This window comes from Sus scrofa, chromosome 7 (genome assembly GCF_000003025.6).
Source record: "Sus scrofa isolate TJ Tabasco breed Duroc chromosome 7, Sscrofa11.1, whole genome shotgun sequence".
NCBI classification, from domain to species: domain Eukaryota; kingdom Metazoa; phylum Chordata; class Mammalia; order Artiodactyla; family Suidae; genus Sus; species Sus scrofa.
Window position 1 is genome coordinate 2,900,640 of NC_010449.5, and position 16,832 is coordinate 2,917,471.

At 53.1% G+C, this 16,832-nt stretch overlaps 1 protein-coding gene across 3 annotated transcripts in view; it reads left to right on the forward strand.

Annotated features, from left to right (window-relative positions):
• The window catches only part of CDYL (chromodomain Y like), a 121,635-nt gene that overhangs the window by 54,737 nt on the left and 50,066 nt on the right, over nucleotides 1-16,832 (forward strand). For 2 of the 3 annotated variants that reach the window (XM_021100128.1, XM_021100129.1), the window contains exon 2: nucleotides 15,116-15,782. In XM_021100128.1, coding sequence (XP_020955787.1) covers nucleotides 15,116-15,782 — 667 coding nt within the window. Of the gene's footprint in view, nucleotides 1-14,181; nucleotides 14,592-15,115; nucleotides 15,783-16,832 lie in introns of those variants that run through there. The other variant, XM_021100130.1, reaches the window with a different exon arrangement.

The window sequence follows — 16,832 nt, forward strand, 5'->3', positions numbered from 1 at the left end:
GTCATCATGTTTTCCTGAGTTCTTTAAACATGTTTTATTCAGTTTTTTTTGAATGTGTTTTTAAGGGATAATTTCAAGTCTTTTTCTGCTAAACCCAAATTATGGATAAACTGAGAGAGAGTTTTCACTGACTTTTTTTTCCCCAGCTTTTTAGGGCCGCACTCACGGCATGCGGAATTTCCCAGGCTAGGGGTCTAATCGGAGCTGTAGCTGCCAGCCTACACCACAACCACAGCAACGTGGGATCCAAGCCACAGCTGTGACCTACACCACAGCTCATAGCAACGCTGGATCCTTAACCCACGGAGCGAAGCCGGGGATCAAACCTGCATCTTCATGGATCCTAGTCAGGTTTGTTACTGTTGAGCCACAATGGGAACTCCTCATTGACTTTTTTAATTCCCAAGTATGCTCCATACTTCTCTGGTGTTTTATGAGTATTTCAAATTTTTTAATTTTTTTTCTGAGTCTTTTGTTGTTTTTTGTTTAGTGTGTGTATGAAGTCACTTGCCTAGATGGAATCCGAGGAATCTTGTGGCCCCTACATTGTGTGACCATGATTTTCTCTGCTCAGCTCCCTTCATCCTAGATCTTATCTTAATTTTCGGCCTAACTGTCCAGTGTCTGCATAGTTTGTGAGTCAGGTTTCAGTCAGACACTTTGGACCATTAGACTTCCACCCCTCTGCACTGGGTGTGTGTTTCAGTTGGGAGTGTGTTCGTAGTTGAGGTGGCTTTGAAGTGGCCCCAGTTTTACTCTGTGCTGGCGTCCTCTGTGTGGGGCAGGGGGTGCTCGTCCCACCCCTCAAGGTCTGTCTCATTTTCGGGCTCTTCCTTTAAATTTCTGCCTGTTCCTCCACGGTCAGCCACCCCTGCCGAGACCTCGACCTCTGAGGCTGGCCAGGTCCTCAGCCTCCTTTTTTTCTTTATCTGCGCTTAACTCCCTTCATGATCTCATGGGTTTAATGACCTCTGATGCCTGCAGAGCCCAGGTTTCTACCTTTAGCGCACGTTCCAGATATGCGGGTCGAACGTTCGCTTCCACGTCTCCTCTTACGGTGCTTTAGACTCAGCGCTCGTATCTTCCACATCCCGGTAGATGTCAACTCCGTCGTTCCTGTTACTCGGGCCAAACATTTGGTTCGCCTTCATTCTTCATTTTCACTCCTGTCTTGCATCTAGTCCATCAGGAAGCCACTCGCACTCCTTCGACCCAGACTCCAGCTCCAGCGACTGCTCACCCTCCGTTCCATGTCACCACCTAGTCCAGGTCACACCTCTGTCCCCAGGGTTGTCAAGGTTGTCGCAGTTGCTACCAGTTCTTCGTGATTCCGTGAGGAGCTGGGCATGCAGTTCTGAAACGTAAAACACATGCCATTCTGCTACCCAGAACCCTTCCACGGCTTCCTCCTTCCTGAGAGCAACCCCCAAATAAAGCTTGGCTGCAAGGCACCAAACGTAACTCCCCCCGACCTGGTCTTTTCCCTGCTGCCCCGGCTCCGGCCTCCTCCCCCTGCCCCCCCCCCCGGCCTTCTTGCTGTTCCTCCCGCGCACCCCCTGCCTCTTGGGGTGTGCATCAGCCGCTCCTTCTGGCGGAGCGGTCTTCTCGGTGTCGGTGGCTCACCTCCTGACCAGCCTCTCGCCTTTACCCTGTTTTCTTCCTGTGGTTTTTCTCTTCTTATCAATGATACATATTTCATATATTTCACACTTACTAATTTGATTCCTTTCTCTTGGGCATAAATAACTTCCAAGATAGGAGAAAGGGGTCCTGTGTTTGTTTCTTCCTATGTCCTCAGTGAAAGCAGAAACCTGCTGTGTGTTGTAGGGACTTAGGTGTGTTGGTGGCATTGGTGGGTGGGTTGACTCTGGTTTGCAGAACTGGATTTTAGAATCCATCTGCCTCCAGGGCCCGCGGCCAGACTGTCAGGGTCCCGAGATCAGAACCTCTCATGTGGCAGAGCTCAGAGCTGGTCTCTCAGGCTTAGAGTCTCTAGGTTTTGACAGCCGCCTCCATGGTCGTCTCTAGGTTGTTGGGGTTTTGGGTAAAAGTTCCAATTGGCAGTATTCCCTCCACCCTAAACCGTCTCCCTTGGGTGGGGTCTGGAGGAAACAGAAAGGGGGGCTTTCTCACAAAGACTGCTCGGCTCCCCTGGTCCAGCTCAGCCTGTCTCTGACATTCTCCTTAGGATGGAGAACCTGGAGTTCCCGTCCCGCTTGTGCGCTGCCCCCTAGTGTCCCTCCGTGGTGTTACCGCGGCTGGGATGCTGGAAGCATCACTGTGGGTCTCCTCTGTGCAGGGGCTGGGGTGTTTTGTCTGGCCAGAAGCGGTCCTATTCTGGCTCCGCGGTGATTTTCTTGTTTGTTGTCGGTCTGCGTCCGTGTGCGCCAGTGTATTCGTGTGTGGTTTTATAGGCTTCTGTGGCCTGTCCAGCAGCTGCATTTCATCCCAGAGTGGGTTTTCGTCCTCCGTGGGTGTCCTCATTCCTCTTAGCAGAGCTTTCCACACACAGGAGCTGCCCTCTGGGTCAGCCTGTCATTTATGAGAGCGATTTCATCCAGCTGCATCAGAGCCGTCTGTCGCAAATATCACTTTTACTGTGTGGAGGTGGCATCGTCTTATTAAACTTAATTTTGGCATGTCTTGGCATTTAGACTTGGCTTTCTTTGTGGAACATTTAGGTTTAAAAGGGAGTGCTGGGCAAAGCTTTTATAATCGAAGATAAATGGAGGCTTGCCTGTGGGACTAACTTTGCTATTTTGTTATGAAAATAGAACTGAAAAGAAAATTCTCAAACTCAGAAGTCCTAGTTTATTCTCACTTCCTAAACAGTTTCGTCTTTGTCTCCATCCATTTAATAAAGCCAGACAGTAGAGCACTCTGGTGCAGAACAGGAATTTCTCTATTATTTCTTCAGGCTCTCTATTTAGCATTTTTGGTTTGTGCTGTCAATGAAAAATAACAAATGCTTTATTCTATTTTGAGGTATCTGAAGAATAGAGTTGTTATGAAATATGCTTTTATAGGTTTTTAGTTGTAGCAGCTGTGCAGGAAAAGTTCTGATTCACCCTTGTTTATACAACACACATCTATAGACTTGATTCATCTGTGATCTGTCTGTCAAGTGTGCAAGAAGCAAGTGGTTTCATTGGTACCAGAAACCATCCTTCTCGTATTAAGAACAAAAATCAGAAGTGTGACTTACTGGCAAAATTTCTAAGTGGTTTAAGTAACCCTTTACAGAATTCCCACCATGGCTCAGCAGTAACGAACCCAACTAGTATCCATGAAGACACTGGTTTGATCCCTGGCCTCCCTCAGTTGGTGAAGGATCCAGCGTTGCCGTGAGCTACAGTGTTGGTCATGGACGTGGCTTGGATCTGGTGTGGTGGTGGCTGTGGTGTAGGCCAGCAGCTGCAGTTCCAACTGGACCCCTAGCCTGGGAACTTCCATATGCTTTGGGTGTGGCCCTAAAAAGACACAAAGTGGATGGGAGTTCCATGATGGCGCAGTGGGTTAAGGATCCAGTGTTATCACTGCAGCACCTTGGTTGCAGCGGTGGCACAGGTACAGAAAAAAAAAAGTGGATAAGGGGTTCCCTCTGTGGTGAAGCAGAAATGAATCTGACTAGTATCCCTGAGGATGCAGGTTCAATCACCGGCCTCGCTCAGTGGGTTAAGGATCTGGTGTTGCTGTGAGCTGCAGTGTAGGTTGCAGACACAGTTCAGATCCAGTGTTGCTGTGATGTAGACCAGCAACTGTAGCTCTGATTTGACCCTTCACCTGGGAACCTCCATACGCCGTGGACTCGGCCCTTAAAAAAAAAAAAAAGAAAAAGAAAAAAAACCTGGAGAGATAGGGTGAGTGTCTTGACTTTTAGCAAATGAGAGCTTCCGCGTGTAGCATTCCTGAGCACTTGCTGAGGCGGGAGATGATACGTGCAGCCTCCGTAGCTTCCTGCACATATACCAACAGACAGGTCATTGCTCAAATGTCTGATACTCTCACTGGGGAATGGGAATAACAACGGTACCATTCTGTGCATTTTTCATGTGGCGGATGGAAGTCCACATTTGCTGATGAGCTAAATCAGCATTTGTTTTTTGTTTTTGGTTAGAAAGTTAACTTAGCCTTTAACACTTTAGAAAACATGGCCGTTGAAAACATCTCTGCTTTGATTCTGCCCGGCTGTTTCAAGACTCAGTCGATGACTGTGTAACAGCACAGGGTTCTGGCGGTCGCTGCTGAAGACACTGAGAATTCAAACTCAGTGCCTGTGGTTACTCACTGCCCCGCAGTGGAGCAGGTGCCTGGATTTCTCCTCACCTGCTCTCTGCTCGCCCCCGCCACCAGCTTTGAGCATCTACTCAGTTAACTTTCCAGCGTTTATTTCTCAGCTGAATTCTCAACACAGACTAAGCGTGTTTTAAGCCTTCTGTTGTTCATTGTTAAATCGCACCCCCCACACAACAGAATCACAGGTCCCACCTTCTGCACGTTCATGAGCCTTCCAGACAGAAGGTGCTGTTTCCAAAAGGCATTCATGGGTTCATTGATGTTTGTACTTTTTTTTTTTTTTTGGATGAATTGTTTACAATTCTTTACCTGCTCTATTGTGGATTTGAAAGAGGTTTTAATGCCTCTTGGTCCACATTTCTGCAGCTTGTTGGTTTTATTTTGTACTGGTTCTGTTTTTACCATCTATCACACATTCTCCATGTTACTGTTCAAGCCCACCTCCCTGGGCTTTGGCACTGGACTCCCACAGGGGGCTGTGTGCTGGGCTGGGAGCTCAGCCCCTGGGGAAGACCAGGTCCCTGGGGGCTCAGCTCTAGGTCAGATGTCACCTGCCAGAAGCATCTCCTCATCCCCTGCCTAGTTCCAGCCGGGAAGAGCTGTTAAGTTTGCTAAGTGAGGCATGACTTAGGTGTAGTAACTGTAGCTCTTAAGTGTGAGGTGGTTTTGACGATGTATCCACCCGTGTAACACCCGTCTTACAGAGATGGACATTTTCACCCCTTGCAGGTCTCCTGTTGCCCCACCCCAGCTGCAGACACTGAGGTTCTGACTTCTCACCGCAGGTCCCTTTGGCTTCTCAAGGGCCCTCGTGTCAGTGGAGTCGTGTGTGCACTCTGTGTCTCACGTCCCTGACCTGGCGGGATGATGTTTAGATGCACTCGTGCTACAGAGGCGGTGGTGATGCTGTCTTGCTGTGGACAGCAGTTCCTGGTGGCTACCAGGGCTGCTTCATCTCTGGCTGTTAGGAGAAGCTGCTGGGAATGTTCTCGTGCAGGTCTTTCTGAGGGCAAACGTCCCATCTCTCTTGTGTAAAAACCTAGAAGTAGAGTTGCTGAGGTCGGTCCATGTTTAAGGAACTGCCGTGGTTTTCCACCTTCAGCAGGGCTGAGCCAAAGCAGGCAGACTGCCCGATGCTCGGGCAAAGAAAGGTTTCATCAGGATCGGCAGAGAATTACAACTCAGGGTCTCAACCATGGCAGCCACGTGCCAGGTCCCCCATGATGAAGGAAGGAAAAGCTTTTATAGAGGGGACGAGGGGAGGACTTGGGAAACCCAGCCTGTGGCTTTTCATTGGCTGAGTCCCTGCCAGGAAGGAAGAGGGTCTTTCTCCTGTTGGGCTCTGCTGTGGATGCAGGCGTGAGAGCTCCCCCTGCTGGGAGCTTCCTTTAACTGCAGCTTCTGTTCGTTAATTTTTATACCAGCCTGTGGGAGAGCATCCTTATATCCTCATCACTATTTACAACTGCTGTTTAATTTTAGCCACTTTAGTCGTTCTTTTCTTTTTTTTTTTTTTAGGGCCACACTCGTGGCCTATGGAATTTCCCAGGTTAGGGGTTGAATCGGAGCTGCAACTGCCAGCCTGTACCACGGCCACAGCAATGCCAGATCCTTAACTCACTGAGAAAGGCCAGGGATTGAACCCTCAACCTAGTTGGATTTGTTAACCACTGAGCCACGATGGGAACGCCTAGAATTCCATATTTGTTGACAGCTTTTTCTCTTTTGATGTAAAATTCTCTAACAGTGCAAGGCACAGGTCTTCATGAAATACAAGTTGCTGAGCTTAACGAAGGCGAGACCTGTGCAGCCCGATAGCTTCTTACTTAGAAAGCGATCACCGCCGCCCCCTCAGTTGGCCGATGTCCCTTCCCAGTCCGTTCCCCTACCGACATTGGTCTTCTGGGTTTTTTCAGTAATAGTGGGTTTTGTGGGGTTCGGAGCTTGTTCAATGGACGTTCAAGAATTTTCATTCAAATGGACTCATACAATGAGTAATCTTTTGAGTAAGGTTTTTACTCCAGCATAATGTTTTGAGACTCGCCCATGTGTTTACCGGTATCGTCAGTCTCTTGTTGTTGGGATTATGGTGTGTGTACACACTACAGTTTGTCCTGTCGCTTGGAAACTTGGTTTGTTTCTAGTTTGGGTCCATTATGATCAGAGTTGCTATAAATAGTTTTGTACGAGTCTTTTTGTGGATGTAAGTTTTCATTCCTTTTGGGTAAGTAATTAGGATTAGAATTGCTGGGCCACAGGGTAGGTGTTCGTTTAGTCTTATAAAACGCTGTCAGAACTCCTACCAAAACGGCTGTACCGCTTTTAAACCCCACCAGCAATGTAGGAATATGCCAGTTGTAGATCCCGGAGTTTTTTTCACGTTTGCCATTCTGATGGGTGGGTAGTTGTGTCTCCTTGTCTTCTGCATTTGAATTTTCTCATAAACAGTGATAACTGGCCGTGCGTGTCTCTTCCTTTGGGAATATGCATGCTCACACCTTTTGCCCACTTTTTAATTTTATCTTGGTCCTTTTCATTATTGAGTTCTAGGAAATCAATCTTCTTGGGGACCAGTCCTTGGAGATATTTTTTGGGGTATTATCTCCCAGTCTGTGGCTTGTTTATACATTTCCTCAACATTTTCTTTTAATGGCCACACCTATGGCACGTGGAAGTTTCCAGGCCAGGAATGGAATCCAGGCCGCAGCGGCAGCAATGCCAGATCCTTTAACCCCTTACACTAGGCCGGGGGTTGAACTTGCACCTCTGCAGCAACCTGAGCTGCTGCAGTTGCATTCTAAACTAACTGCACCAGTACAGGAACTCCCCCACCAGTGTTTTTCGAAGCCTGAATTTTTATTTTATCGAAGCAGTTTTCTTTCTTTCAGAGTTAGCGCCTTTTGTGACCTGAAGACCCTTTGCCTACTCCCAAGTCTCGAAGGTGATGACCTGTGTTTTGCTTTAAAATCTTTTCTCATTGGGCCTAAGATACACCTTGAGTTAGTATCTGAGTGTAAAGTTGATACAGGTTGTGTTCACTTTTTTTTACATCTGGACGTCCAGACTCCTAGCAGCATTTATTGAAAAGACAAACGAATTGCTTTGGGAGCCGTTGCCGCCACCCCAGATGAGTCACTCGCTCACTCAGCCTGTGCCTGTGCAGGGACAGTCCGCCTCTGGCTCACACGCTCTGTTTCATGGGTCTCCTTCTAAGTGTCGCCCCGTTGGAAGCCTGCTGCTCCCCGGCCGTGTGTCTGGAATTGAGGCTGTGTGAGTCTTCTCATGGGTTCTGCCTTTTCAGGATCACTCCAGGTTGCTTTTCAGGTTTGTTGCCTTTCCATGGAAATGTTCAAAGCTGCTTGGCAGCTCCCACAATCAAAGCTTGCTGGGATTATTGCTGGGGTTGTTTTGCATCTATAGCTACATTTGGGGAAATGTAATGATCTTAATAGTGTTTACTCTTAATTCATGCACAGCTTTTTTCCCCTCTAAGTTTCATTGTCTGTAATTGACACAGCACTAAGTTTAAGGTGTAGGCACAACACTTGACTTAGGTATGTTGCAAAATGATTATCACAATAGTTAACATCCAGCATCTCATATGGATTTTTTTTTAATGTTTTTTCTTGTGAGAAGAACTCTCAGGATTACTTTCTCAGCAGCCTGCAAGTGTTCCGTAGAGCCGTACTCACCGCAGTTACCACGCTGTACACTGCAGCCCGGGTGCTTATGTTATAACTGGAAGGTCTGGCCTTTGACTCCCTTCCTCTGCTTGTCCCTTTCCCTGCCCCTTCAAAGACGGCCAGGGAGGCTTGGGAGGCAGCAGTGGTTTCTCCTGCCAGAGGCTGGGGCAGGCGTGCTCACCGTCCGTCGTCAGAGAGCGGCCTCCTCCCCTGCACCGGGACGCACGGACGCGCGGCCCTCACCCGGCCCGCGGGCGGCTCCGTCTGCCGCGAAAGCAGGGCGTTTTGTCTGTGATCAGGGTCTTGCCTTTGCCCCATCCTGGAAAACAAACGATGCAGGCTCGCTTGAAAGCGTGCAAATCGGGCGAAATCACAGCCCCGTCACAGTTCCCGACAGTTTCACTTAGGGTGGTGGGAAGCTGACAAGGATGTGGTTTTCTCGGAGGAGAGAATGAAAGCCTCGCGGGTCGCGTGATGGGCTTGGGAAAATCTGTAGGGCTGAGTAGCTTGTCATGCGGCCCAGATCACCGACCTGCAGTTAATGGGCCCCCCCCGCCGCCCCCCTGTGGTCCGATGTGGAGAAATAGAGGTGATTGCACACTGCGCACTGCGTGGACGCGGCTGCAGGACATGGCCCCGAGGTGGCCTCTTCCTGGGCAGGGGGTCGACCTCACCAGTGTGGTGGCATGTGGTTCCCACCTTTCTCAGAGGTAAAGGAGGAAAGTGACAGCCGCCTCGGGCAGGAGGCAGGCAGGTTCCCTTGGGAGACGATGGCTCGGGACAGCAGGTGGGTGGCTCCGACGCTGACTGTCAGGCTCACCTCGGGCCCTTTGGAGTGGTTTTTTGTGGTGGATCCTGGCTGCCCTTGGGGGCGGGGGGGCTCTTGGGCAGCGTTCCCCGAGATGGACAGATGCCTGTGGGGCGCACTGACCAGCACTGGGGCTCTTACAGCCCCAGATCGGATTTCCAGAGCTGGGGAAGGTGACCCTCAGAGACGAGAAACCCCCCTAAGTTTGAGATAAGTCCTTGCGGTCAGCCCCCCGCCTGGGCCGTTCTCCCAGCCGCCCTGCTAAAGCCGTGTCATTTCCCGTTTTCTGTTGCGCACGTCCCGGCAGTTTCCCTTTAGGAGGCGTACCTCCGCCCCGGGAGGGACCCCTCAGCTCCAGGAGCTCCGTGTGGCTCATCACGGATATTCTTGATTTAATGTGGCGGTGGCCTCGTCCTTTCCTTTTATGCTTTAAATGTGACGCCCTGTCGTTCTTCGGCTTATTTGAAGTCTTGGTCTGTTACAGCCGGTAGCGGTGTCTCTTGCCCGTTTCTTATCCTGTGTATCGGTCACTTGCTCCTGTGTCTCTTCCTGCCTCACAGTTTTTTTGGGGGGACACTGGACATGTTAAGTCTTATGTTGTAGCAGCTCTGGATACTGGCTCCTTTTCGCATCTCCAGGACTCATTTTTGTGGTTCTTTGCCTCATTGGTTGTGCGGTGTCCTGGCCAGACGGATGATAATGAGGTCTGTTTCCCCCACTCTGCAAAGCCTTGTATGGGGCCCCCCCCCCGCCCCCGCCCGCGGCCCGCCTGCAAGGGGGTTGGGGGGCTCTCTGGCCCTTTCCTTGATGTCCCCATGCTGCCGGCTTTATTTGGTATGGCACTTCCCGCCTCATCACTGGTCGATTGCTCTTCTGGTTGTTTTTTTTTTTTTTTTTTTTTTTTTTTTTTGTCTTTTTGCCATTTCTTGGGCCGCTCCTGCGGCATTTGGGAGGTTCCCAGGCTAGAGGTCCAATCGGAGCTGTAGCCACCGGCCTATGCCAGAGCCACAGCAACGCGGGATCCGAGCCACGTCTGTGACCTACACCACAGCTCACGGCAACGCCAGATCCTTAACCCACTGAGCAAGGGCAGGGACCAAACCTGCAACCTCATGGTTCCTAGTCGGATTCGTTAACCACTGCACCACGACGGGAACTCCTGCTCTTCTGGTTTTGACAATACTTGGCGCATAATTCCTCATCAATCTGATTCAGTTAAAATGGAGCAGAGTCATCTTGAGGCCACTCTTGGAGTTTTCTTTCGACCCCAGGCAGCTCTCGGTCTGCTTCTCCACGGTGAACTGGGCGGCTGGGGTTCAGCTTGCTGCTCTGACTGTCATTTTCAAGCGCGTCTTTGGGTGTCAGCCTGTCACCCACACTCCAACTGAGCAGAGTCAGTTTTTGAGGGCACAGCTCTCTGCTGACCGCTCCCCTGTCCCTGGGCTGGGTCCCATAGTCTGGGTGCTGGTAGACAGGGACCCGCTGGGATGCACAGCTTGCCCCTCCCAGCGTGGAACCTGTCCTCTACGAGTGGTTTGGGGCGGGAGCAGTCAGAGTCCCCAGGGTCCCTGCCTGCCACCCCTGAGGGGAGGGGGGCAGGAGCAGGCCCGAGGCCCCCGTGCCCTGGTGAGACGCGGTGAGCCTGCTGGGGAGCGCGGGGGCAGAGCCCGTGTTCTTGGCTGTGCCCCCCAAGGTGGGCTCCCGTCCCTGAACCGGCCTGCGGCTCAGGTGTCCCACACTCTCGCTCACCTAGCACCTGCTGGTGGGCTTCCTGGAGTACCGTTTGTTTCTTCGTTTGCTCTGTGGCCTTAGGACAGTTTTGAGAGGCTTGAGCGGGTGGGTTCGGGTTTGTCTGGTGGGGACGGGTCTGCCGAGCTCCCTAGGACGCCGTCCTGGAGATGGGCTCTGCTGCTGAAGCATATGCTCCTCTCCGGAACATTCTGAGGTGCCCGTTTTCCTCAGAGCCGCGGAGGGGTGCTTCCTTGTCGCCTGGCCGCCTTCGTCTCGGCCCTGCGGGCGAGGTCCCCTCCTCTCAGCCTCTCCCCACGGCAGCTCTGTGGGTTTCTGATCGCGGTTTTGAAGGTCGGCTGTGACGCTCCCTCGTGCGGCTTATGCTGAACCCCACTCGCCCTCCAGGAATCTGGGGTCTGGCTCCGTGCTGGGCAGAGGGGCTCTCAGGCGTGACTCCGGTAGACAGCATCCTGCCTGGGCCGGGGCAGCGGGGCCGGAGGGAGGAAGCCTGCCCTGTGCGGCTCCCCTGGGAGAGGACCCTGGCCAGCTCGCGCTGGGCGCCCCCGGGACCTCAGCCCCTTCACCACTTTTTCTTTGCTGATTTCGCAGGGTGTCTTTCCCACGAAACAGATCACAGTGGGCTGTGGGCTGGCTCCTGGGAGCCCTCACCCATCATGGAACATGGGGTGCAGGACAGGACACCGCACAGCTGTCACTCTCCCCAGCCTGGTGTAGATCAGGGGGCCACCCAGGATTGAGGGGGTGGTTATCAGGGGGCTCCCCTTCTGTGGGGCTCCTGTGTGATCGACTCCCTCACACCTGAAGCCCCTGAGACTGTGCTTTCTGGGTGCAGACAGCATTGGTGTCCCTCGTTTCAAAGGTCCAATCCCCTCCCTCTGCAGGCGTTTGGTTTCTTTTCCAGTGTCATCAAATTGTTGTGTGTCTCTTACTCCTGTTTCTCGCTGTGCAACAGTGTATCTGCCTCTGTTTTTAATCGTTAGCAACTGTTGTGCATGGTTGAGGCAACTGTGTCTGTTCTTAATAGTTAACACACTTCAAATGGCTGGTGAAAACCTATCTTCCCGATCAGAAGAGCGGTTGCTGCAAAGCGCCCCCAGAATTCTTTGACAGAAGCAGGGTTGTAGTTCTTCTTTCTTCTGTAGTGATGCTCTGGTGTTGCAAGTTATCCAGGCGCTGGGGTAAGGCTCAAACCTGAGAAAAGCTTCCAGCATTGCTTCTGGTTTCAGAGTCCTCCTGGGAGCCCACTGTCCGGGAGGAATCGGAGTAAGCGTTCGCAGCCGGCACAGCCGCTGGCACAGCCATTGATGAGGGTACAAAGTGCCAGATGTTTCCTGCTGTGATTATCCCACAACTTCGGTCTTGGTCTTGGGAGCGGATGTACTTGCGGGCCTTGTTGCCCGGATGTGATTTCAGCCGCCTTTTGGTGTGTGAACTGCGGCCGTAGCAGGTACTGTCCTCCTTCTCAGACTGAGCTCTGTAGCCGCTCTGCAGTTTTGTTCATGGGTTCATGTCTTTCTGCCTTTCTCGCAACCCCTGCCTGGCCCATCCCAGCACATTCCAGGGCCCAGAGACCACTCTAAGCTGCTCTGAGGTAGGGAAGTGGGCCAGGTGTTTGGAGTGGCCTTTTTTAAAGAACTTCACTGCTCTGTACACTGTCAGAGAGGAGAGCAGCTTTCACATCTTGCATGTTGTGGTTTTTGATCAAGATTTAGAAGGAAATCCCAACAAAAAGAACTTTTGTCTGCAATTCTGTGCTTTTATGAAGCGTTTGTTTTGTAAATCTCTTTGCACTGAAGTTCTGTAATTAGAAGTGGATTCCTGGAGTTCCTGTTGTGACTCAGTGGGTGAAGAACGCAGTATAGAGTCTGATCCCTGGCCTCACTCAGTGGGTTAAGGATCCAGCATTGCTGCAAGCTGAAGTGTAGGTCGCAGACGCGGCTCAGAATCCCGTGTTGCTGTGGCCGCAGCGCCAATTTGACCCCTAGCCTGGGAATTTCTATGTGCCGCAGGTGCAGCCTTAAAAGGAAAAAAAAAAAAAAAACCCAGTGGATTCCGTGGTATACTTTGAGAAAGTGCTAGTTTTCAGAAGCACTCAGGGGCAGTGGCCTGAAACCCCAAGAGAGATTTGTTTATTGTGTTGTCTTGTGATCGAGGATCTTTGCTTCCTCATCTCTGCAGTGCCCTGGAAGTGATTTTAGGCTTCACATTCCAGTAGAATCTTGTGGAATCAGATGATGTGCCTTTTTGTGGGAGATTAACTTATTTTGGCCACTCAGAGCAGGAATGAACAAGACTTGTACTTTTTTAAGCTTCAAAGAGAGGAGACATTTGTCGGGGCGGGGGGTGGTTTCTTATGATGTTGGTATTGGGGCCTGTGCTGGAGGTGGCCTGAGCTTCCCACCTGTGTCGAGGGGCTGGTGTCGACCTGCCACTTGGCGTCTGTGTCCCCATGTCAGCCACGTGTTGTCAGCTCGCAGCCACGCGCCCACAAGCGTTAGGGGATCAGCCGCTGTGTGCTCAGTGTCCCCATCTGATGCAGGGTCATTAGCGGGACCTGCAGGCCAACTCGAAGAATGGTTTCCATGGTTTTAAATAGTTGAAGAAAATCAACAGGGCAATATTTTAGGACACATGACAGTGACGGAAGCCTAACTCCAGTCCACAAGCAGTTTTGTTTCAATGCTGCCACCTCATCACGTGGCATCTGTGGCCGCTTTGGTGCCACAGTGGCAGAATGGCCTAGTGGGGGTCCTGGAGGGCCCTGGCGCTGGCCAGGGGAGGGTCCAATGGGCCCCCAGAGGGAAGGAAAGTCAGCCTCCCAGCCTAGCCCCTCATGGGGCTCCAAGGAGCTGGATGCAGGGAAGATGGGCTACTCTGGTCCAGCCTGCCTCCTGCTTCCGGATGGAAATTGGTGTAGAAAGAAAATAGTGCCAGCCTCATTTGCTTTTATGAGATAATCCCTTTACCCCTTGTATTTAAATTGATTTGCATGGAACTTTCCAGAAATTCTTTTCTTTAAACAGAAACATGCCCTTAAACACAACTCTTCACAAGCAGAGGGGAGGGAACTCCCTTTCAGAGCCACCCATGCAGCCCCTGGACCTGGTGGCCCCCGTGCAGGGTCTGACAGGTTGGCCAGGCGTGAAATCAGCCTCTTCTGCTGAAACAGGGCCTTTCTTTACCGTAGTGCTTTTTGCGCAGAAGCAGTAATGTGTATTTGACGTTGGGCTTTTCTGTAGTTAAGGGCTTTAATTCTCTGTACCCAGGTGGATATGTTGTGGGATTTGGGGCTGTTTTGAGAGCAGTGGAAATGCTGGGGCGGCCTGTGCCTGTCCACAGCTTCTGCTCTTTCAGAATGTTGAGAACTAGGCACCGCATTGTGTCATCTGGCCTAGGCCGTAACTTTGCCAGAAGTTTGCCGCACACCCCATAATGGATGGGTTTACCCCTTTGCATCCTTAATTAAAGAGCTGCCGGGGAGTTCCTGCTGTGGCTAAGCAGGTTAAGGACCCGACTATAGTGGCTGGGGTCACTGCAGAGGCACAGGTTCAATCCCTAGTGTGGGCCACTGGGTTAAGGATCTGGCGTTGCTACAGCTGAGCCTTAGGTCGCAGCTGTGGCGCAGGTTCAGTCCCTAACCTGGGAATTTCTGAATGCCATGGGTACAGCCAAAAGCAAACAAACAAAAAAACCAAAAAAGCTTCCTGCTCTGTAGCTAAGGCCTCTACCTACAAGGTACAGGTGCCTGCTGCCGCTGGGGAAGCAGGCTGGTGGTTTCTAGGCCGACTGGAGTGGTAACAGCAGATTCTGAGTGTTTCTCCCATGATGTGGGGGACACCGTCATGTTTATTTTGTTCACAGGAGTCATAGGCCATCTCCCACGTACACTTAGGATGTTAATTAAGGTGGTGGAATTTGCCACAGTCAAGTGAAAGCGTTTCCTGGCAAGGTTGCGTGAATTCATAAATTTGGTACAGGATGTGTCGGGAATCAAATGCACAGGTGGACAGCATCCTCCTTTAAAGACGACAGCGTGAGACCAGGTTTTCAAGGTAAATAACCTGGCCGTCCCACGCCGTGGTATCACCAGTAAAGCCTCAAGTCCTCTGTTGCCCTTTTTGACTTCAGCCGAGCGCTCCGGAGTGGTTCCTGCAGTACCGACCCTGGGCCACCCGCAGCACTCCCCACGGACCACAGCCGTGCCGTTCACGAGCGCCTGCTGTCCTTAACCTGCGAGGACCGGACAGGAGGCCCGAGCTGACCGGGACTGGTCCGGTTTTGACCGTGAAAAACAATTTCAGCAGTCGGGGTTCAGTGTCAGAAATGAAGAGAGCCCCCTTTGAATCATATAGAAATACAGCTCCCTTCCGCAGCTCTGTACGTTGTAGGACTAAACTTGTAGCATTTTGTTTGACTTAATTTCCAGGAAATGGCCAACAGCCCCGACACGCGGTCGCGGTGCTGCCTCCAGCCGCCCCGTGGGTCGCCGGTCTTGCGGTGCTCGAGGTTCCGTCACTCCCTCGCCTGCTGCTCTCGCGGCGCCCGCTGACACTTTCGTCTTCTCTTCTGTTGGCAGGTTGAAAGGATCGTGGACAAGAGGAAGAACAAGAAAGGGAAGACGGAGTACCTGGTCCGGTGGAAAGGCTACGACAGCGAGGACGACACGTGGGAGCCGGAGCAGCACCTGGTGAACTGCGAGGAGTACATCCACGACTTCAACAGGCGCCACCCCGAGAAGCAGAAGGAGGGCGCGCTCGCCAGGCCCAGCCGGGGCTCCCCCAACAATGCCCGCAAGCAGATCTCCAGGTCCACCCACAGCAGCTTTGCCAAGGCCTCGCCCAAGTCCCTGGTGATCGGCAAAGACCCCGAGGCCAAAGCCAGCTCGCTCTTCACCGCCAGCCAGAAGTTCAGGAAGAACCCAGCCCCGAGCCTCTCGCAGCGGAAGAACATGGACCTGGCCAAGTCCGGCATCAAGATCCTCGTGCCCAAGAGTCCCATCAGGAGCAGGACCGCGGTGGACGGCTTTCCGAGCGAGAGCCCCGAGAAACTGGACCCCGTCGAGCAGGGCCAGGAGGACACGGTGGCGCCGGAGGTGGCGGCCGAGAAGCCCGTGGGAGCTTTGCTGGGCCCCGGCGCCGAGCGGGCCCGCATGGGGAGCCGGCCCCGGATACACCCGCTCGTGCCGCCGGCGGCCGGTCCCGTGACCGCGGCCATGGCCACGGGGCTCGCCGTGAACGGGAAAGGTGAGTGACGGGCTCCTTCCTCCCGGCGCCCCCGCTCCGGCGAGCCGGCTGCCCCGCTGGGCAGATGCGGGTCCACGGAACCCTGGAGCCGAAGCGCCCGCCCCTCCTGCCCCGGCCCGACCTCTGGCCTTGCCCTCTGGCGTCGGCGCGGCCTGGCCCCCGACCGTCCCGCTCGCCCCAGCCGGGGCCCGCCTGGTCTGCGCTCGCTGCGCGGGCTTCTTTGCGGAACCGCCCGCCCTTGTCCCTCAGACGCTGGCTCTGGGGTGACCGGCGTCGTTAGAAGGCAGGGCACTTTCTTCCCCGTTTTATTTCATGTTGGGAAGTTGTAGCGGGTGTAGTGCTTTACTGGCTGCGTGACTCCTCTTTTGCTGACCATCTGCACGCACAGCCGGGCCCTTCCGTGAGGGCCTCGGGCACCTGATGGAGCCTCTGGGACCTGGGTCTGACTCAGAGACGGTCAGCGTCCAGATCGCCTTTTCAGAGCAGGAGGCTGTTCCGGGAGGGTGTGCTCCTTTCTGTTTTCTGTTTGCCCCGTTCCCGCCCAGACCCGCGGCTCAGCAGCTTGTCCCGCGGCCTCACCGGCCCCAAGGCAGCGCACCCGGGATGGGCACCGCCGCGCACCGTCCCAGGGCTGTCCTCGTGCCCGGCCAGCCGCCACTTGCGACTCTCTTAGGTTCTCTAACATGAGCCCCCCGCTGGCCTCCCGTCAGATTAGATCCTGGTTGCCCCTGCCCGCTGCAGCCCTCCGCCCTGCTCCCTGCCGCTGGCCTTTTGACGGTTCCCGCCCATTTCCTGTGATTCTTGGGCAGGAGGGGTCCCCAGGCACCAGGCTGGTTGTACCACCTTCACCGTAGTCATTTAGCAGGTGCCTCTCTCCCCCTTCACCCTGGGGACGCTGGTCTTCGTCCTGGTGCATGGGCCACCTGCCCTCCCTCTGTCCCCATTCTCCCACCACCTCGGGCCCACCTGCTGTCCCTTTGCCACCTCGCGCCCCGTGTTGCTGGACTGTGGTGTCTCCTCTCCCATGGGCCATCTCCCCCGAGCCCCCTC